This window comes from Cariama cristata, unplaced genomic scaffold (assembly GCF_000690535.1).
Source record: "Cariama cristata isolate BGI_N322 unplaced genomic scaffold, ASM69053v1 scaffold6301, whole genome shotgun sequence".
Taxonomy (NCBI): Eukaryota; Metazoa; Chordata; class Aves; order Cariamiformes; family Cariamidae; genus Cariama; species Cariama cristata.
Window position 1 is genome coordinate 22149 of NW_009597495.1, and position 22055 is coordinate 44203.

General features: G+C 40.0%; 1 protein-coding gene across 1 annotated transcript in view; it reads left to right on the forward strand.

Moving 5' to 3' along the window:
- Positions 1-22055, forward strand: part of RPTOR (regulatory associated protein of MTOR, complex 1) — a 156526-nt gene that overhangs the window by 22054 nt on the left and 112417 nt on the right. Inside the window, 2 exon segments of the mRNA XM_009708907.1 lie at positions 21971-22051; positions 22053-22055. The exon segment at positions 22053-22055 is cut by the window's right edge and continues 96 nt beyond it. Coding sequence (XP_009707209.1) covers positions 21971-22051; positions 22053-22055 — 84 coding nt within the window.

The following is a 22055-nucleotide window of genomic DNA, read 5'->3' on the forward strand; positions in this document are numbered from 1 at the left end:
CATTCCTGTGTATATGCCTTTGAGAATGGGGCTGTGTAGCCAAAGGCAGAACTGTAGGTTGAATGATGCACAGTTTACATAATTCAGGATCTGGTATGAAGCAGTCTGGAGCATATGCTTATTAAATTTGCATGGAATGATAGAATTTTTTTCTTTTTGTTGGCTGTGGCTTTTGACCAGTTTCTTTCTTTAACTCTAAACTGACCAGAAAATTCACAGGACTTTCTTCCTTTCTCTCATCTTGCTCAATAATTTTGGCACTTCTGTTGTGATCTCTTCTGTCCAAATGAATCCCAATGGCACTCCTACACCAGGTGCTTTTTGCAATAGTATTCTTTACTCTCTGACAGAAACTTCCCCAGTCCTGCCACTGGAAGGTCAAAAACTGCTGTTCATAACTCTTCTTGAGTAAAGGTGAGGTTAAGAAGGCTGTCTTGGAGACACTTACATTCCTCCGTTGCTCCTGAATTGCATTCTTAACACTGGAGGAGCAGGACCTTGTCTGAGTGAATATTACTGTTTTGAGTTTTTTAAAATCTTCCTTTTCCTGAGAGTTTGTGCCATGTGGTGGTCTTTGCACAGCTAGCTGTGAGACCACTGAAAACCAGATGTTTGTAACTCTCTTGGGTGTGCTTTGGTAAGGTTCTGCCCCCCCCGCCTTTTTTTTTTTTTTTTTTTAAAAAAACCTTGCAGCACACAGGAGCCCTGGTCATGAAGGAGGGTTCAGTTGAGCCAGGTGCTGTACGGATGAAATAGAAACCACTGCTCTACAGCTTGCAGCCTGAAATAAGACTGATGCAAACAAATGGGAGAGTACAAAGAGACAGTAAAACAATAGCAGTCAATGTGATAGGGTCTTAGTATAACAGGAACCTGACTCTAAATGTGCTGGTGGATGCTACAGCATGGTACAATATAGAAATAAGAAACAAGTGGCTATAGAGGAGTTTTGAAAGTACGGTCACCAGGTGGAAGAGAATATACTGAGAGAAATGGGTTTGGAACAGACCAGAGTATAGGGTTGTCGGTAAATTTGGTTTGCGTGTGAGGTTAGTGAAAGAAGTAAGGTTTGTAAGGTACAAAGAAGAGGAGCAGTAGTAGAGCTGGAGGAGAGGATATCTAGGGGCTAATTACAAACAGTACGTTCTTCAAGCTGCAGTAATATGGAATTGGCACATTCACGAGATCCATCAAAGAACCTTGACAGCCTTCCTGCCAAGCAAAGCCAAGGACTGGAGTGGAGCTGTTATCCTTTTAAGCTGGACTGTTACAGAAAATAAAGCTCCGGTTACGGTACGCAGGAGTTGAGGACCACAGATGCGTTAGAAGAAAAGGAAAGTTGTTTTCTCTGTTATATTTACGGTGGACTTTGGTCTGATATCTTATCTTGTGTACGGAGGTTTCAGGGGAGGGGGGAAAGAGCTCTGGAGACCCTCGTAGCAATTTGAATATTTGTTGTCTGTTGAAGCCAGTTGCAGTGGCACAATGTTCAAGTGTCCATTTGTTTAAACAAGCCATCTTGCCGCTGAAGGGAGCGGGCACTGGGCCTCGGTCTTCCAGAGTCTTGGAAATGAGCCAGCAAAGGTGCAGAGGTGCGAAGCACTCTGAGCTGTTGTGAGACCCTACAAAACTGTTCTGGTGGGATCTTGCTTTTGTGTAGAGACCTTTACTTCAAGTTGAAGGTCAATTCTTCTATGGAATTTGGGATTTTTTTACATCCTCTGGTAAGTAACTTAATGGAGTGTGAGAGGTTTGTACCTCTCTGTAAGATTTAACCACAGCAAGGTCTGTAATTTGTCATCTGTGCGATGTCTGTTTCCCCACTCCCCCTCCTGTCCTTTCAGGCCAGTAGCTCTAGGGCTTCTGTACTTCCCCGTGCAATAACCGACACCAGCAAAGCCAAAGAGCTTTAAAACATTACATCCCAAAGGATTTTTTCCCCTTACATTCACTTGCCTAAATAAAACAAAGTCAATTACAGTATTGATTTTTCTAATTCAAGTGCTACGTTGTTGTCTCCCTTTTTCTTCTCTCCACTTCCTCCTTTTTTGCTAGGACAGTCATCTTCACTATTTTGATTGATTATGGAATTAGTTGTGAGTATTTCATTGTAGCACTGCCTGAATGGACATCCCTGGAGTGAACAACTGTGAGCTATGAAGGGGGATGAAAATACCAGATAGGGGAAGGACTGGAGAAATCTAAAAGGCAAGTTTAAATAAACTTTTAGAAAGCCTTTGGGAAGGGTAACTTGAAAGCAAATGTTGGTATTTGAGAATGCCCGCATCTGTAGCATCCCTCATCACTGAGGATGGTGTGCTAATGACGATGTGGACACTATCACACAGCAATTTTGCTTCTGTTCCTTATACAGTTCTCTTCTTGATGCTCCATTACTTACATTGGTGTCACTTATTAAGAGACAGGCAGTAACATATCTGAACTCGTTAGTCTGGCAGATCTAGGCATGTTTTAGGTTTTTGCAGCCCATTTAACTTATGTGGTTGTACCCATTTTCTTCACTCAGCTCAAAGAGGTGACATAATCAAGGCGGAGCGGCTGCAACAATCTTTTATTGAAGTGGACCTAAGGGAGCTGAGAAACTCGGTTCTAATCCCAAATAGGCACGCCTGTTCCTTTTATGTGTGGCATTAATAGAAATGTTAGTTAGTTAGTTGAACTATGGCTATATATTAGCTTTTCCCTCAAGTTGTTGGTGCCATGTTGAGACTCCCAGCAGTGTGTATGTCCCATTGTGCTTAACTATGCAGGTTTTTAAATACAGATTTTCCTATCTTTTTCTAATCCGATATCATATGTTGTGTGATGCCTCTTGCAGCTTGCATCCACCAGTAAGTGATGATCTCTGAGGAGACATCCCGTACGATACAGATAGATTATATTCTTTGTGGCAAGCCTTCAAGGAAACAGTGATGCTTTTCTGATCAAACAAGGCTGCTTCTTTCTCTTTTCTAGTCTGCTTCCCACCAGTTTTCTCTTAATTTCAAAGGAAGTATAGCCAAGGTACTTGAAACAGATGATTTAAAGCTTCTACCTTTTTTTGTGCGTTTTCTGTTGTTGATGCTGTTGTTTCCCTCATTAGATATCTCTGGGCTTTGATACGGTTTCTGAGGTTTCATTCGTTGCATTGCTTCCTTCTGCCTAATTAATTGGTAAGTTGCCTGCTGCACATCAAAGGTTGAGCATTTCCTAAAAAGTAACTAGTTAAGCATGAAAACTAATTGAACACATGACCTAATTATTGGCCTCTCTGTGAGTCATACTTTTCCTTTATTTCTGTAGGGTTTTTCTTTTAAAACAACAGCAAATACTAATTGCTCCTGCAAAAGAAATACTGTAGAATTCCAAAGGGGAAAATGTAAAACGGAAAACTTGTACTTGGTCTCCCTACTCTGCAGATGTAGGAACATGTAACAAAAAATGAAGAAGAAGACGAAGAGAAAAAAAAAAAAAAGACATTGTGACCTTGTTTAACAAAACCAGGTTTTCCTAAGAGGACTCTGTTTGTTGGTTTTTATTTCCCAACAGCCTCTTGAATTTGGCAGTTCTTTCAGGCTCTGCAAAATTTTGCTGTATCAATCCTTTGCTGTCTTGTTAAAGATCAGCTGTCTTCAGCATAAACCAGCATTTATTTTCCAGGAAAAAAAAAGTCTATCATAGAACAGGGGTCAACAAGTATAATTGCCAAAACCAGTTATTCATGTTTGCATTCTGTCTGAAAAACTGTTGTGGTACCGTTCTGAGTTGGACTGTTAGCCACGTGCTGTTTTCGCAAAGCATCCCTCTAGAGGAACGGGTTGTTTAGCCAGAAGACCACAAATTGTAAGTATGGTAAATGGCAAAAGCCACTTTTTTGTCTTTTGAATACGTAGAAAATTAGGGCAAATTAAGCAGTATCTGACTTGTAGTTTTGCTTTTGATAGTTCTCAGAGTGGTCTGCAACCCAACCTCCACTCATCCACAGCGTAGCTTGGCAGGGGAGAACAGAAGACCAGGGTCGCAGTTTAAACCACCAACAAAGATGCGTTGCATTGAAGCTACTCTCTTTTGTGCTGAAAAATCTGAACTGGGCCACCTATTTTCTTCTGCTGTTGGGGCCCTAAGCATCGGGAGGAAGTCACGATGAATGACTGTAGAGATTTTAGCATCTTAAACCACTGCATAGGTTCCCTGGAGTTTTGTAGCCTGAATTGTAGCAGTGTATCTGTAGGCACTGCTGATGTGACTGCCTTCACATGGGAGTAGCTGTACCACCTGTACATAAAAAAATCTCCTATAGCAATGATAACTAAAGGATTTGGGAGTAAGCTGTACAAGTGGAAAGCTCCCTACTGCAATTCTGAGACCCAGTCTAGCTAGAATGCATGTTTTAATTCTTTTTATAGTGAGAAAAAAAATATCTGATAAATCTTTACCACACTACTAAAAATAAAGTGGAAACTATGAAATTGCAGCAGTAATGTACTTAACACTGATTTCTTGGAGATTCTTGCAGAAAAATAAGGCACAAAAAGGAAAAAATAGTTACAGGCATGAACTGATGTGAAGAAGTGTGTTCAGAAGCTGTAAAGACAAGGAAGTGGCATTAAGCTGTTTTGTGAACTGAACTGCTCATGCATTGCAGATCAGCAGTGGTCTGGCATTCTGGAACTAAGTCAACAGACTTGCAAAATCAGTTTAGTGGGAAAATCCTCTGGGTCTTGCCATCTTGCTGAAAGCCTTGAACACTGCAGGCAGGAGTGACCTTGAATGAAGGAGATGGGGCAAAGGGGAAGCTATTGCCGAAGTCTAGAGAGCTAAGTTTGAACCACAATGAAAAGGACATTTAACTTGTAAGCATTTTATTAGAAAAGTGGTGCAATAATGTGACTGTTTAGGTTAGCATATATCTCTGAAAAGTGGCAGTCTTCAAAATCACTGAACTGCTGAAGCAGCTGCTGGATGACAATGCCTGCCTCAGTTGTGCTCTCTCTGGGAAGCAGACCTGCATCGCTGCAGGACAGAGGCTCCAGAACTCCCCACCACTACTTCTGCACGTTTTAAACAGCTCCCCTTGAAAATGTGAAGAGCGACCTGGTAAAATCTCCCATTTGCCCGTTCAGCCAGGCCTGCTTGGCAAGGAAGCTGCTAAAGGCATAAGGCTACTGAGAACCAGATTCTTGTTTTACCTACCGCCTTCCCCTCCCTTACAGGCATCATCATTTGCAGAAGCAATAGGCCCCCTGTGCCAAGGTGGAACTTCCTGAGACTGCCTCTGAAATGCTTTTCCTTTGCTTTATCACCCAGCATCTCAACTCCTATTAATTTTGAAGTCCTGTGTTTGAGTGCAGTTGTTCAGTGACCATGCATGCTCTTGCTTTGCTTTCCATAGTCTTCTGACAATAAGATCCATTCACTTTTTATACTTCCTCTCTGCTTTGTTTTGTATTTTGTCGTCAAAATGAGGCCGAATTGGCAGACAAGCAAGATTTGTGTATTCTAGGGTGTTTGCATATGACTATTATACTCTTAATGTCAGTTTGTCCTAAGATGTGAAGAAAGACCAGATATTAGAAAGGCTTCTTGAAAGACATAAGCAGCTCTGCCTGCTCAAATCTGATTAACGTTTTTCTGTAATTACCACCCAGCCTCTGTGTGACCTATTTAAAAATACCTTGTCTTTGTGTTCCATGGAGAGTAGCAAATCACTGGCGGTTAGAGACAGGGAGGAGCCTTCTGCAGATCCACTTGCATCGACCCTGGTGCGCTTTATCTGGTAAATACCAGTAGGTATCCGCTGGGCAAGGATTCAGCCACTGCAAACTTGGACATGCAGATAAGACTGCATTAGACAACTGAAGCTTCCTTCTGAATAGACATCAGAATTCTGTGCAAAACTGAAAGCATTAACAAAGAAAACTATTTACATTTTTATTTATATTCCTCCTCATGTCTACAGCAGAATGAGAAAAGCCTGAAATACTTTGGTTTTAACTCCTTTCATATGGATCTTAAGCATAAACCTCTGAATGATTGTTTTTCCTTCTGCTGACTCATTAAGCTGTTTGTTAATCTGAATATTGCTTCATTAAACAATTACTTTGCAATCAGAGGAAAACCTGAAATTACTAAATAGTTATTTAGTATTGCGAAGATCAACTTCTTGTCCTAGCATGAATACAGCATAGTAGTTCCTCCTCCTGAGTATGATGCACTTTGACCAGAATATAAAGACAACCAGTCTGAGGATTCACTTACGCAGTAGATTGTGGTCCTGCAGCCTAAACTGGGCTCCAAGTAATATCTAAGTTTTTGTTTAAGAAACAAGAAGATGCAGAGCCTAAAACTTTAAAGAGCTCTTAAAATAGAGATTATAAGGAAGGAATAGTACTAAAATGACACTGTCGCTTAGGAGTTACGTTATTTGACTAAGTAGGTTTTAAAGAAGTGTCCTGGAGTGTACTTAAAATCCTGTTAGAGCATTTTGTGATGTGACCCATCAAAGCCATCAAATTGTCATCAGACTGAGGATAGAGATCTGGCATATAAGAAGCAGATTTAAGTTCTTTTACAATTCCCTTTGTTTAAAAATAAACAATTATTTACACAACCATCTCGGAACATTTATTTTATTTGAACGTATAGGGAGGGATTCTTACCATACAGGGTAGGCTGGTGGGTAGAATTTCTATAAATCTTGGAGCAAACTTGGAGTGTGTAGCAGCTTGTAATTGCTGAGAAACACACCTGTCTCCTGAATCTATTGTAGCAGATATTCAAGGTTAGTAGTCTTGATTTTTGTCTTCCCTGTCAACATCAGTTCTGATGAACAGACTGCTCAAAGGTATTTTTTTTTGGAAGTATTATTGAATACTGAATCCACACAATGAGGATTAGGTACTTTAGAATTCATTTCACATTGGACTTAAAAGCAAGGTCAAAGACTCTGCAGAGGAAAGGTAAAGTCACTACACTGCTGACTACAGTCAAGCGAATAAATGTTCCACCCTTATAGCTTAGCTCTAGTAATGCATTTTGTCCTAGACATCTAGCAAATTAAGCTGTTTAAGTCTTGGGCTGCTTGTGAATATATTAGCATGTATGAGATTGAGATGGATTTTTAAAATGCACCTAAATATCTACTGAGGACTTGCACAAGATTTACAAGAGTCTTCCTTGTGGCTTTGTTTAGCATTTGAACTTAAGTATCTGTAAGTTATAGTACATCTTCACTGTAATTAATATTTTTCAAGTTAGCAATAACTAATAATTTTATCAGAAACATTTTTTTCATGGCCTGCATTAACCAGGTTAAGCTATTGCTTGTAACATTGATTTGGGATTTCCAGCATACTCCCTTGTACTTAAATATGCAGTTTTTTGTTATCTTTGATTAACACTCACGAATTTACATCAGGGTAATTTCATGTGCCCACAACCTAAAATTAAAAAACCTAAAAGGCTTTTCTTCTTTTTTTTTTTTTTTTTTAAAAAAAAAGAAAGGTCTGGAGTCTGTGGATATGGTTTGGAGTTATTTGTATTTGTATGCGTGTGTCTAACTCAAGAGTTATTGTGGTCATATCAGCTTGGGCTTACAGGCAATTGAGTTTGTGATTGATTGATAGTAGGTATAAATTGAAATCACTTCTTACATTGTTGAACTGATCTCTGAAGTTATCACATAATGTGCTCTCGCAGCTGTTCACTTCTCTGCTGTCCGTGTTTTCCAGTCTGATGACCTGCTGCAGCAAAATCCTGCTCGGGCACTCATGTTTGCAGGCATAAGGAAATGAACAGCAAAGTTGTGTCAGTGCAAATGTTGTGAAGTTCAGAAAACCCTCGGTGAGACTGCAGGCTTCCTGCCAAGTTCTGGGCTAGATGGAGTTTGCCAGGTACTTTAGGACAAACTTGTCATACCACTATCCTTTCCAGGCTCGACAGCAAACTAGGAGTGACTACAAGGTCATGTGCTGCCTGTGAAGGGTTTCTGTCTCACTAAGATTTTGCTGCTGTTTTCTTTGTTTGGGGTGGATGTGGAAAACAGCTGTGCAAGTTAGAGTACTTTGCTTTTGGATAGAATGTCAGATATCCTTTAGAGAAAAGGAGTCAGATTTATTACAAGACATACTTTTTACTGATGTAGTAAGTGTTGTTTTAAACAAGCACTTGTAATGGGGTAGTGCAGAACATGTTGCTACATGAATTCCAAAAATTGAACATATTTTTGACTGATTTCATAAGGAAGCCCGACTTTTAAAACCATGCAGTGTGTGGTTGCATCTTGCACACACCGTACATCCCAGCAACCTTAACACGTCACATGCCATTTTTTAAAAGGGTTGAGAATGCAGAATTTCAGTTTGTTCTAAATGGTTTGTGAAAAATAGCTGGGTGGAGGTAGGGGACAGACTCTGTATTGTTACTCTCCTGGCCAGCTAAGGAACAGGCTGCAGTCTGAGCCCAACTCTTACCAGACGTTAACAGCTACGTATGGGGAGGGAAGAGAAAATGCCATTAACACCCAAACCTTCAGAAGGAGATTGCGTCTGATTAGGTGATAGAAAATCCAAAAATGAGCAGCAAATTTGGGGAAAATTTGACTTGATTCTACTGCTCATGAAAGAATTATTTTCTGTGTAGATTGTTCATTTATTGTGAAATTGTGCAAAAATAAAAGTGTTCTTGTGCAGTTCTACACAATTTCACAATAAATGAACAAAAATAAAAGTGTTCTTGTGCAGTTCTAAGTTTGTCTATTCTTTGAAGTGTTTCCAAAGCCAGTGTAAATTCAAGATCCTAAATCTTTCTTTGATGCAAGAAAAAAGATGTGTTTTAGTAAGTATTAAAATTAAATCACAGTGCATCACAGGATTGAGATATTAATAATGGTTTTGAATGAACCAAAGAACAAAGTATTTTTGTTAGGAATGAGGTATGTAGTTTTTCACTAAAACGGTGTCAACATCAGAAGACTTGAAAGTAAGCCAACTTAGTGCCATATAGAGAAAAAGGAAAAAAAGCGTGGATGTAACAACATCGTGAAAAGTCCATAGTAATGAAGTTAATTGAAAACAAATTAGTGGGTATGAAGCAACTGGTAGTGAAAGTTACTAGGAGCGTGAACCGTTAATGTGTTTTGGAGGAATTTGTGGAAGAAATGGCTTAGAGATAATTTAGATGCAGACCCTCAGAGGTCTTAGCAGAAGCTTGGTCTCCAAGGAGAGGTTTATCCCTTAGATTAGTTCTAGCACTGTCCCTTCCAAGGCTGCAGTGAGTGAGCAAAGATGAATAATGAAGTAGCAATTAAAAGCTCTCTGGGTAGGTAACTGGACTAGACCAGCTGGGCTGTACTGGAGAAGAGGAGCGGTGGAGCTGGGTTGGTTCTAACCCGGGACACTGGCCGGTACCTTGGCCAACTGCAGATGCCTAAAAACATTTCACACGAAGAACCATCTTACACGCCTGATGGCTTTTGGAGCTGGAGGTGGAGTCTTGGTGTTTTACTGTCCTGCATATATTGTTATTCCAGGAGTTTATCAATGCTGAAAAGTTTAAAATGGTTCAAAGAAGGGATTGATCAGTGGTGTCCTGTGGCAAGGACATGCTTGTCTCCACGACGTTTAGTTAAGCTGTATGTCTCTGTTCTTTTTGTCTAAACATGTCAATGGATATTTTCATTTTAGTTTACCTAGTCCTAGTGTTGGAAGAGATAATAGCTAGCCAAGAGAAAATGAATAAACCTTAATTGGTTCTCATTTTACAGGCCACTGTTATATGCAGCTTCTCTATCGTTTCTCCTGGCAGATGAATCCTAAGCCATTTAATCATTCCTCACATGCAAACCATAGCACACCTAAAAAACCAACCAGACCATCTTCAAGGTATAGGCGTTTGCTGGATCTCTGCAACAGCATAGTGGTTTTGGGACTTCTTTCTTGCTTTCCTCATGATTCTTAACTCTGCACTTGCTTTTATGACTGCTAGTGGCTGATGTTTATACAGAAGAGCTCCCTACACTCCCAAGATCTTGCTTCTGAGTGCTAGTGTGTAGTTCAAAGCTAATTGTTCTCTCTGTAAAATCAGACTGGTGTTTCTTCTTGCACAATTTTTAAATGTGTCTGTATTGGCTATCTTCTTCTGTACTGCTGCTGAAACACTCCCTATTGCAGGGTCTGCCTGCAGTAGTCCTGAATAAGCCTTGGTCATCAACAGACTGTCATATTTCTGCTCACTCCCTTTTCAGTAGTATTTATTAATGTGTCGGATGATTTGGGCTACAAAACTGACTCCCTTGGAACTTCACAGCGACTTCCCTCTATGGACAAAATTAATCATTCTCCCCCCACTCACCTGTTTTATAAGCAGGTCTTTATATACAGACTTTCCTCCAAATCTCTTGTTAAAGTCTTGCTAAATGTCTTCTGGGAATCAAAATGGGTTTATATCAAAAAGATACTTTCTGTCATCTCCATGGTCTTTGATTTCTTTAAAAAACTCTAGAAGATAAGAGTTTGATTTAAAAAAAGTATACTTCTCATTATAGATGCTAAATGGACTCTTCCCTGAGGTGTTAATTCATGTTTCTGTTTATTATTATTCCTACCAATGTGCTCAACACAGATGTCAGACTGCTCTGGATTTCCTCTGAATTAATTTAAAAAAATGACGTCATACTTACTGCTTTCACGTTTCCTGATACCTAGGCAGTTTTAAACTGAGGTTACCCTTTACAGTTAAAGTTCAGTAATTTAATAGTTGAGTTAATTTAGTTTACACTTTTTGTTCCATAACTCCTGGAGCGGCGATAGGGATGTGGAAAGTCTGGTGATCTCCTTGCTTGTAACTGCTTGCGGTGGTTGATGGCCGTGCCAGCTCTGTAGCTGTGAGCTGTCTGCTTCCAACAAGTTAAACCTTAAGCATATACTTTCCGAAGCTTGTAATTCTTCATCAGTTGGAACAACTACTCATGCTGTGCATTAGTTTCCTCCAGGTTCGTATGCTAGTCCCTGTGTATCTTGTAAATTTTTTAATTCTCTGGAACCCACCTTGTAGATATAATTAAAGATTTTTTTGTTGGTAGTTGAAATACTGATATGAATGTTGATTCATCTAAAGTGTTTTTAATACCAAAAACCAAAATAGCAGTTAGTCTTAAATCTTGCTTATGTTTTATGATAGAATAACTTTTATTTGAAAACCTTCCTAAAGAGAAGAAAAACCTCAGGCTCAGAGAAACACCACCCACCCCTCAATCAAAAAACCCCAAAGCGTCGTGATGCCTTGCAGTCACAGCGGGTGTACAATTCTTGCTCTGTGTTTCTCAAACTGGGGTTGCAGCAAACCAGAGCAAATCGTTAGCTGAGGCTACTTGGCTGGGCTTAAACTTTTTTTTTTTTTACCCCCCCCCTTAGGCAGAGGAAATCAGAAGGGTGTTCAGGAAACTGTGAATCCGGTGTTTGCTTGATGTGCAATGTACTATTCTCTCATAGAAATTAACTTACCATTTATAAATATTTATAAATATAAAAATATATTTTTTGTGGTCTGTATTCATCACAGTTTTCTTACTTGATGCAAGATGTTACCCAGTGCAAGATAATGGTGATGGGTCATACAGCCCTTGCACACCCTCCTGCGATTCTGTCAGCGATGACTTGTGGTTTATCTGATCTTTGGGTGACTCCCCAAGTTCTGTGTGTATTTCTGCTCAGCATCAAAAAGTTCCCTGACAAAGGACTGGAGGTGATTGCAAAGAATTTCTGCATATTCAGAGAAGCAATCTAATGTGACCTTTAGAGAAATGGAAACAAGGGTGAATTTGAGCATCCAGGCAAGAACAATAAAATTGAAGTTCAAGTCCTTATAAGGACAAAAAATCACTAAGATTTCCCTAGAATATGATTGAAACCTTTTGAGAAGCTTACTGAAATTTTTGGACCCTACTTTTTATTTTCCTGCATGTCATTACAGGATGATTTCATAGAATGCTTCAAAAATAAATAAAATTATGGTAACACTATTCTCTTCTAATTTATCTAAGCTATTCCTTTTGTATTTTAATTTCTTAACATGCAAGTATAAATGGTGCAGTTCCCCTGCTGCTTCTTTATTTAAAGTGAGGATTGGCATTTGAGGAGTGTTTTAAAACAAAACAGAAGCGTATCTGTGCAGTGTATACTTAAAATGCCCTGTCTTCATTTTGCTCTTTTATAAGTAATAGCTATTTTAGTCTTCTCCTTTTCCTAAGGTTTTGTTCTTAATAATTTAAAAAATTGATTTGAAATCACTTAAGCCAGGATTTTCCAGGACTTTGCAGCCTCAGGGAGTGGAGGTCTGGAAGAGAATTCCTTGCCATGCAAAACCAAATCAAATGTGCATTTTGTGCTCAGAGCTCATTTTTCCAAGGTGTGCGAGAGACGACCGGGAGCCGCGGCAGGGCCTGGCGTTGGGATCCGGCGCTGACCGTAACCTGGCTGCCCAGGTCCTGCCTCCTCAGCTGCCGTCATGAGGCAGACATGTGATTTAGATATACATAGAAGTTATTATCTCTATTTCTGTCAGTGCCACTGCGGGTAATTTTTCTTTCGGCTTATCTGCTATATATTTATGCCATCCTTACGAAGGATTTTTTGTTTAAAGTCTTTTAATAAGCCCTCAGAAAGGCTGATGGTAACAAAATGTTCCCATCCCATTGCTGTAAAAATCCAGTGCTCTTACAGAGTTGGGCTCACATGGCCTTTTTTTGAGGGTTTTGTTGAGCCAATTTGTTGTCCTGTATTACTAATGGGATAGTTACCGCTCTGTGGTACTACTGACGTAGCAAGTAAAGCCTAGAGCAGTGCTGAAAGATTAGAATTGCTTTTTCCTGTACCATAATTCGGAATCAGACTTCAATATACTGGTCATGCAACTAAAAAGGTCTTATTTCAGTTTTTCCTAACACAACTGTGTATTCTGCATAGTGAGTGTCACAGGCTAAGAAAGCACAAAAGTTTTCATTGTGTAGTTTAACTTGCATGTATCTCATTCAGTGCTGAGCATGGTGTGAAAATACTATAAATGTGCATTGCTGCTCCTTAGCTGGTCTTTAACAAAAATATAGAAAAGAAAGCAGTGGGACACAAATGAAGATGGTTTGATTTCATCAGAAGTTAATTGTAACAACTGGAATAATAACGATACGTTAAGGTAGTCTTCATGGTGAATAGCTCTAAAATAGTAAAAAAGAGGAGATACTCCTCATCTCTCCACTTTGTAGTGGAGGTGCAGCTTAGCAGAGTCCTTGTGCAAGGGTGAAAATCAAGCCAGAAGGACATGCCTGTAGGTGTGGTACAGGCTGAAATTTCTCCAGTACTCTCCTGTGTTTTCCCCACAATTCTTTCTCCTATACACACCCCCATTCTTGGGCCTTTTAAATTTCTGAACGGTTATGTTGCTCAAAACTTAGGTGTTAAGCTAAATAGAGTAACTAACACCAGTCTTTGAATGAATTATGTTTCGCTTGGGAAGACTAGTGCCGTTATTTTAGCAATGATCTTTTTCACTGTTTTGTATGCTTCCAGTGTGGTGAATAGGTTAAAAAAAGTAAAACATCAGTGACGTTGCTTTGCTGTGTGGCACAATGTGGTTGTCCAATTATATGGCTGTGAAACTGTTTGACATATATATGCCTATTTTATATGTCTAAGCCAGAGTTTGTTCCAGACATTCGGAGGAACATGTTGCATCAAACTAGTGGTTGCCCCATAAAAGGTGGAATCTGAAGTAATTCAATTTCATGTTTTTCACTTAAAGGAAAGCTAAGTCTAGGATTTTTAGTGTTCATCATTAACAGGTCCTCAAACATCTGAGAAACATCTCTGACTGCAGGGTTTTTGTTGTTCTTTGCATATAAGATACCGGTCTGAATTCTCTTAATGTGAAAATGGTAATTACCATGCTTTTAGACGTAAGAGCTCTTGCACTGCTCTGAATCGCAGCATGGCCCTCCAGTGTGCTGGTGTTGCTGGTGGAGGTCGTGGCCGTTGGGTTTAACTATGGGATGGCTTGTACAGTTGCAGTCCTGGGGACTTGCTGAGATTCTCGTGTGTAACGAAGAGGTGGCAGTCAGGAACTCAGGAATGCAGAGACCAAGAGTGGTGGCTCAATCCCTGGAGCATCCTACCTTGAACTGGGTAAATTCTTTTGTCTGTTGTAGAAATAATCTGTTTCTGAAGTTCCTGTGCTGCTTCGCTAGAACGGAGGAGAAGGAAGCAGTGTGGATTTGCTTCCTTCCAGGGCCAGCTTCACACAGGACCGTTGCCATGCCTTTGAGTGAGAGTTCTCAAAATTTTAACATTTAACAGTCAGTTTGATAAAATGTGCCTACAGAAGTTCTGTAACAATTTTCCTGTCATTTTAGAACCTGCTATTAGGTCTTGTCTCCCTCTTTTTTCCCCTGATGTTCTGTTCCCTCCGTCTTCACAGACCATGCTAGCTAAACTGGCTCGTGGAGCAACCGCAACCATTTTGAGCAGTGACCTTGATCCCTTGAGCTGTAGCAAAGTGGTTCGTGTGCTGGGCAGGAGGCTCTAGTACACACAGCCAAGAGAGGTAGCGTGAAACCTGAGCATCTTTGGCCCTCGAAACAGCTGGTTTCATTACTCTTGTGTTTTAGTAACTTATTTCTTTGTAAGGCTTTTTATATTTCTGTTTTTCAAATTTGGGCATTGTTCCAAAAAACACTCTCTTGGAATAATTAGATTGCTTTGATTCCTTTTAATTAAATCATGTTAAGTAGGCTGTCTGTCTGCATGGCAAAGTCTCGGGTTTAATGTATTTTCTGCATTTGGAAACTGGGATTCAAATCTGATCCAAGTCACAGTGCAGCAGCTGAACGATGCCCTGTGATGTCCCATTTATGCAGAGGTTCACCTTGAACAGTAGAGTTGCTTTGAAGAATAAAGCAGAAAAGATTATAAATCATTATAAGGAAGAATTAGGCTACGTTAGGGAAAAAATATTTGTAACAATAAGGGAAACACACTGCCTTGCAAGGCTCTTGGGCATTTGCTGTAGGAAGGCTTTAACACAGGTTAAATGACCGATTGTCAGGAAGGATGCAGATGTAATTGGTTCGGCATCAGGATAGCTGGGGTGGGACTAGATTACTTCATGAAATCCAACCCAGCCTGGCTTTCTGAGATGGTACAGGACTAAGCAATGAGATGGCAGGATGCAGAACAGGACACCTTTTGGTTCGTTGTATTGTATGTATCCTACGTGTCAACTGATGGTTCTGTAGTGAACTTTACAAACACTACAACTATATTGATTCTATTTTATTTATTTCACCTGTAGCAGTAACTCTGAAACTGTGTTTTTCTTGCTTTGTGTACGCTGTTTTGCATGTGGGATTCTTTGCCACCTAATAGCTGTTTTTAAAAAAAAAATCTTCAGCAAAATAAAGCTTTTATACTGCATTATAGATTCTGGGTAGGATCATGCATATGATGTCTTCTGTAAGGAGGTGTAAAAGACAGCTTCAGTACAAAATATTGAATGTTGGAGTAATTTCTTCTGTTGATAATTTGGGAACACATCTGCAGACGATAAATGGAGCAGCAGTGCCAGTGAGTCTCTCAAGAACAGCAGAGCTGTCTTACCAGACCCATTCCTGTTTTGGAGAATCTTTTACCTGACAGTGTGTCTGATGGTAAGGGTGATTTTGATCTCTTTGAGGAAAGACAGGAACGAGAGGAGTGCAGATATGAACTGAAACAGAGCTGTGATTTCATGCAGAGCTTCCTTAGTCCTTACACAGTGAATTTCAAGCCATTCCACACCGTTTGCCAGCGTAATTTTACCCCCTAGCCACTTCTCTCTCAAGTTAGTTGTTACTGGTGCCCTGTGACCCCACTCCAAACAGTCTTGTAGAGCTTAATCTGCGAACTGCTAAGGGGCTTAAATCCTGCTTAACCAAGTTATGTCTGAGAATTTCTTAACTTTTAAGTGTGAGCCTCTGACCTGGTGCAGACAATGCCTTCTCTCTGCTCAGATGAGCACAGTTTTACCCTCTTTACCTTCCGTACAGCTGTCCACGCTAGTTAATGTCTGTTTGTAGCAGCTGGGGAAGTCATTGGAATAGCTTCGTTCTTCAGCCTGGACTCATCAGAAGCATCACACCTCAGCAGTATGAAGTTACTAGGGAAAGCAATTTGAGGATTGTATGCCAATATGACTTGTAAAAAATGAAGTATGAATTTATTTTTATGGAAGTTATGCTGATCAGGTTTAGTAAGGTATCTTAGGGATGAAAGGTGAGTGACTTCAGGCTTTTGTTATGCTGAATAAAAAGAGGGCAATATTACAACTTGTCAATAGCAAAGGTTATGAATGCCAACAGATAGAATTTTCATATAATTCATATCTGCTGTGCTAGGTGTTGCTATTTTGGCATTGAATCACATGCACGCTGTGGTCTAAGTCTTGTGGCATCTTTCTGGTACCAAGACTGAGGTCTTAGGCTGCAGGAAAATGAAAGATCAAGACTTGAATTTTGTAACTTTGGGAAAATAGATTTACCCTTGTATTTTTTTTAAGAGGAAAAAAATTCATCTCCCTGTTGAAAATGCCATGGCTCTCCAGCATGCATCCATCACCTTGCTGGGCTGATGAGTGCTAGTGGTGATGGAAACCTGGCCTGGCTTCCAAAGCTCTTTTTCTCCCCATTGCCCATTAATGGTTAAGCAACATCAGCAACTTAAATCACTTATTCTCAAATTGTCACCTTTAGCACTCTGCATTTCTTCCTTTTTATAGGACCTAATCCTGAGGTGAGTTTCCTGAACTCAGCATCTTGGCAGGGTTGAGCACACCAGAGTTTGGAAGGCAGATAATGAGTCGGGTTCTGGTTTCTCAAATGACAGCAAAAGCACTTTGTCACAAAACCGCTGAGCTTCTGCAGCCTTTGCTCCTTTAAGCATCGCTTGGTGATATCCTGGGAAAGGGGCCTGTAACTTTGACTTTTCCTCATTGTTTGACTTGTGTTTTGGCCCCATTCAAAGTGTAAGAAAAAAACCTGTGGTTAGGTGAAGTTTCCAAAGCAGAGTCGTTAATTTAAGCACAAAATCCACAGAACTGTGGGAGTTACTTTATGCAGCCAGTACATCCTGACACTTCCCAGTGGGATGGAAGTTGATGAACGCAGTGAGTTGGTTTTTCCCCTCCAGACAGACTCATCTTGGAGAGGTTACTGCTATCACCTGCTAATCAGTAAACATGTGGGTGTTTTATTTATCCTTTGGAAGAACGAAATCCCTTATGAAACAAATGGGACAATGCTTGTGCTTTATTGCTGCTGCTTTTTGTGTTTTCTGTGTGAGCCCTGGTGTGGCCAGTGCAGCCCCTTTAGCGAGGCTGGCTTAGGAGCTGACCGGCTCTTCAGCTCTAACTCTGCTTTCTTGGCCCACTGACCATTTTCCCAGACATGCTGGTTGTACTGGTAGTGTCAGCCCTGCGCTGCTGGCTCAGCTGGACCTCGCTCACTGCTCCTGATGAAAATGACCCTGAGCTGGTGTAGATCCTATGAACAGTTTTCAAAGCAGAAATAGCCAGAATGTTGCTCTCACCTTGAATAAGGAAATGATATGGTTTTGATAGATCACATCTTTAGGGAATCCCCATTTTCTCTCTTAAATAGGATTGCTTTGATTTTATCATGATAGGAAATTTGGAAATAATTTGGAAGTAATTCTGAGAGTGTGTCAATAAGCAATAACTGCGTAACTGCTTTAGCACAAAACCATCTCACTTTAAATTTCAGCATTAAGCATGGTTAATGTTGATGTCCACAACAAAAACATCTAGCTAACGCACTTGGTATTTAGCCCCAAACTGTTTTCTTTTCCTGTTTTGGATGCCAGAACTCCTTTCTATTGACACTCCTCCTATTTCCTGCAAATTTGTCAATACAATGTTTTGTCAATCCGGAAGTTTGTGGCATACTGAAAATTGAAATGTCTTAAAAATTAACATTATAACTGCATTTTTAAACAAATATGCAGGAAAAGGGTTGGATAAACCAATGAGTGTTTCATAAAAGTGTGGCAATATTACATAAACGAGCAAAACTTACAATTTTGCCTGTGTGAAAAGACTAATGAGGATAGTCTGGATCAGACCGCCACAAAGTTATTGCTTTTGACAGGAGCTCTTCAGTGAGACACTGAGGTGATCAGAAAATCAAATTCACACCAGACAGCCAGCTGACATCACCGTCAGCTCTTTCCTGCTTGCCCACCACGGCACTCCGGTTGGGTTTTTTGACAGCTCTAATGCTACGATTGCAACATCAGCTGGGAGCAGTGGATACAGCTGGGCATCATCTGCTGAGGAATCGACGTCTAGGTTTTCTGGTCTGATGATTGCGTCAGCAACCAAAGGCTCCTTGCCAAACACCAGAAAATATCTGTCATCAACACATAATAGAAGGCAAGGAAGGCTAGCATGGTCTTCAGATGCAGTAATGGTCTGGAACTGGTCAATAGCTCATGAAAACAAAGGGAAAACAAAACATAAAGCCTTGTTGTGCATCGGTGTGATTTCAACAGAAGCTGCTGAGATGAAGGCCAACAGACCTTTCGAGGGTTTCGGACAGGCTCTCCATTACCTTTTGCATTAACTACGGCTGGAAAGCATCTGTTTGGAAGTGGAAGGGAAGGAATGCAGCACATTGCCAGGGAAGACGAATGATGGAAGGAAATATGGGAGGGTGACAAAAGGAAACTATTCATCAAAAGGGTAGTGATGCTAAAATGCAAAATGTTCATATGAGATTTAAAACTGTGTTTAAAAAATGCTGCTTCATGCTGTGAAAGGAAAAGTAAAGTTGTTGAACCACTGAATCCTCCTGGACTGCAGCTCATCTGGGTGTCAGCCATGTTAAATGTGATGGGACAGCGTAGAGCAGGTCAGCGGGAATGTGCTTTCTGGTGCTGGGTAGGAGTGGCAGCCCATGGGTTAGCAAGGTTTTTATGCTGTTTCTCTATGTTCTTCTCAAAGATCTTCAGTTTGTGTAGTTCTCTTTCTGGCAAGAGACCTTACTTGTTTGTAACAGTTATTAAAAATAGCTCCCTGTCCCACAGAACAGCACAGAAACCAGTAAGCTCTTCCTCTCCCCCACAACTAATGCCCCGTACCCCAATCAGGTGCAGAAGCCCAGAATATTTCTTTTTATTACTGTACTTATTCTCCTGGTATTTTTTGCATACCAATGAAAAAAGTCTTGAAGATTCCTTTTTTGGGGGGGGAGGGGGAAGACACCAACTGGTCTCGTGTGTTACCTGTTTCTTGTCGTATGTGCTCGAATGCTGCGTAACAAACTCGCGCCTGAAAGTCCTGAGCTGACAGGTAGGACCAAGACTGCTTATTTACAGGCTCCCTCTTCTCCTTTTCATTCTTCTCAGCCTTGTGTTTCTCAGTGCGCAAATGATATGTTTACAGTTTGGATCTTTAGATATACAGGCTTCAGATTTAGAGTATAAGTTCACCACCATTAATTGTGAGCTGTATTTAATATTTATGCTAAAAGGACGTGAGGAGTGTTCCAATGAGCGTGTTCTCCTTTGAAAAAAAGGAGCTGAAAAATTACCGACCACTCTGGTTATAGTGTCTTGTAAAGATGCCAGCAGGCAGAACATGATTTAAGGTGCACATTTTTGGAAATCAGCGCCTTCATAACAACACTGAAAGAGAGAGGAAGAGGTGTGGGGGGATCCGTGTTAAGATTAATATAGCCTCTTATCTTTACTTAGTGCAGAAGTTCCCAAAAAGGATGAGTGTGTCAGATCACTCGTTCTTTCTTCGTATTTTTTCTCCTTTTGTTTCCTTTTCTTCATTGTTGTAAATCATGATGCCATTCATTGTATCCATCTTGCCTATTGGCTTGAGGTGCTGAATATTAATTGAGCAGCATGATATCTGTTTTTCAGGCTTCACAGATAAGCAAACCAGTTTTTATATAAAAGTGCTTCATCCTCTTTTACTATGATATTTTAAGACTTTGTTATCTTTGCCTGTCATAGAAGAAAACCTTAAAAGCCCAAACTTCTGAGACTTTGATTTGGTCTATAAACAGGCTTTCAATAGCAGATTTTTGTAGAGGTATGTGTATGGTTGTCCTGCTCTTAAACTTGATTGTTTATTTCAATACATTGGCTTTAATTTTTTTAAGCCATTGTGATTCTGGTTTCTCAGTCTCTGCAGTTCTGGAGAAGAGAGGAAGAACCAGGCTTTTGTCTTTCAAAGGACAGTTGAAAGACTTTTTGTTATTATTTGGCCTTGTTTCAAAAAATTGCACTTTTGAGTATGACAAGCTAGCTACTACATAGGCATCTTGAACTTAGCCGAGTAAAGACATTTTTGAAGTATTGGGTTTTTTGAAACAGTTTGCTTTTTTTTTTCTCAAACATAGAAGTGTGCTCTGATGTACATGCTTGTTGAGCTGTATAGCTAGGAATGATAATGTGGCGTCCACAGCCAAAGTTGTGATGATATGGAATATAAAATTTTTCCAAAAGCAAAAGTCGGTTGCCAAGGGCTCTCCATCAGTTTTCGCTCTTTTTACCCAACTGTGTAAATATCAAATTCCTGGGACTTCTGCATGCTTTTATCTTGAGAACCGTGTTGTCTTAAAGTATAAGCTGTTTGAGGTGAGGTTATGAAATATAGTTATATTCGTAACCCTTCTTTAGGGAGAAGGGTGCAATACAGTCTGGTGTAACCTTGTGCCTGATCTTAACCACTAATAGTTAATAAGTTAATTTAAAATATGTTAGTGTTATGCTAGATTGCTTTGATCTTTTTTTCTTCTCTTGTTTTTATCTATCACTGAGTGTTGAATAAAATTGTCAAGTACTTGCTGATTGCATATTTATTACTTTTTCTGTAATTCTGTAGGTTTCTGTAGTCTTTTCTAGTATCTGCAGGTAACTAGTCTGCTTTTAAAACTGCTGTACATTTAGTCAACAGTCTTCTCTATGCCTCTTAGATGTGAAGAGCAGACAAGGACTCTTGAGCCATAGTCATGTTTATGGCCTGATGGAGCCAGTAGTGGTGATGAGCTGCTGGGATGGAGAGGTCTGCAAGTTCAAAGTAAACTCGTCGCTTAAAATGTGTATGCCCACAGTGTACGTAGTATAGCTGCAAGAAGTTGACCATGTTTCTTTTTGAAGGCAAACTTTTTGCCATAAAATTTTTTGCCGTGTCTGCTGTGGGTCCATCTAGAAAAGGCAAGACTCCATCTACATTTAACATTTGCAGAGGTGTTGGCCAGGTTTCTTTTATATCTGTCTTATTAATAAAAGGGGAACTAACTAGTTGGGGCTTAGGAAGAGGATGAGGCTGCTGCTGCTATTCTTATTCTTATTCCGTGAAGGATAGCTATCTGAACTTCCCCTCTGCCCTTCAGTCTCTGGTATTTTCGTTCCTTTTAAGGCTTGAAGTAAGAGCTGTGTCCCTTTTCCAGATGGGAGAGAAGGAACATTTCAGAATGAGATTTGAGGTTTACAGAATATCTGGTTTATACAATTTTCTGTCTTTAAGAGGGAATTTTGTTCAGTTGGAGATGTACAGGGTGTGAATTTGATGACTGAGAGAATAGTGCAGGGTTATTTTTGAGACTGGCTAATGTTGAAAACATATTTGACCTTCCTAAGGCTTTTTGAATGTTGGTAATCTCCAAGTGAAAAGGGTCGGAGTTCGGAGATGCGGTAACTTCACTCAAACCTGTGTTGTTACTCTGTGCACGTGTGCAGTCCTACACACCAGTAGCAGACATATTTTGTTTATTCAGCTCTACAGTAAATTATTTGTGTTTTCTTGTTCCAAAGTAACCAATTTATATACATGCTTCTATCTTAACTAGGTGCCTGCATCTTAAATAGATTTGGTTTTACACTTAAAATTATTATCTCACATTTTATGTTACTAGGCCAGGTACAAGCAGAGTCTTGATCCTACGGTGGATGAAGTTAAGAAACTGTGTACATCTCTGCGTCGAAACGCCAAGGAAGAGC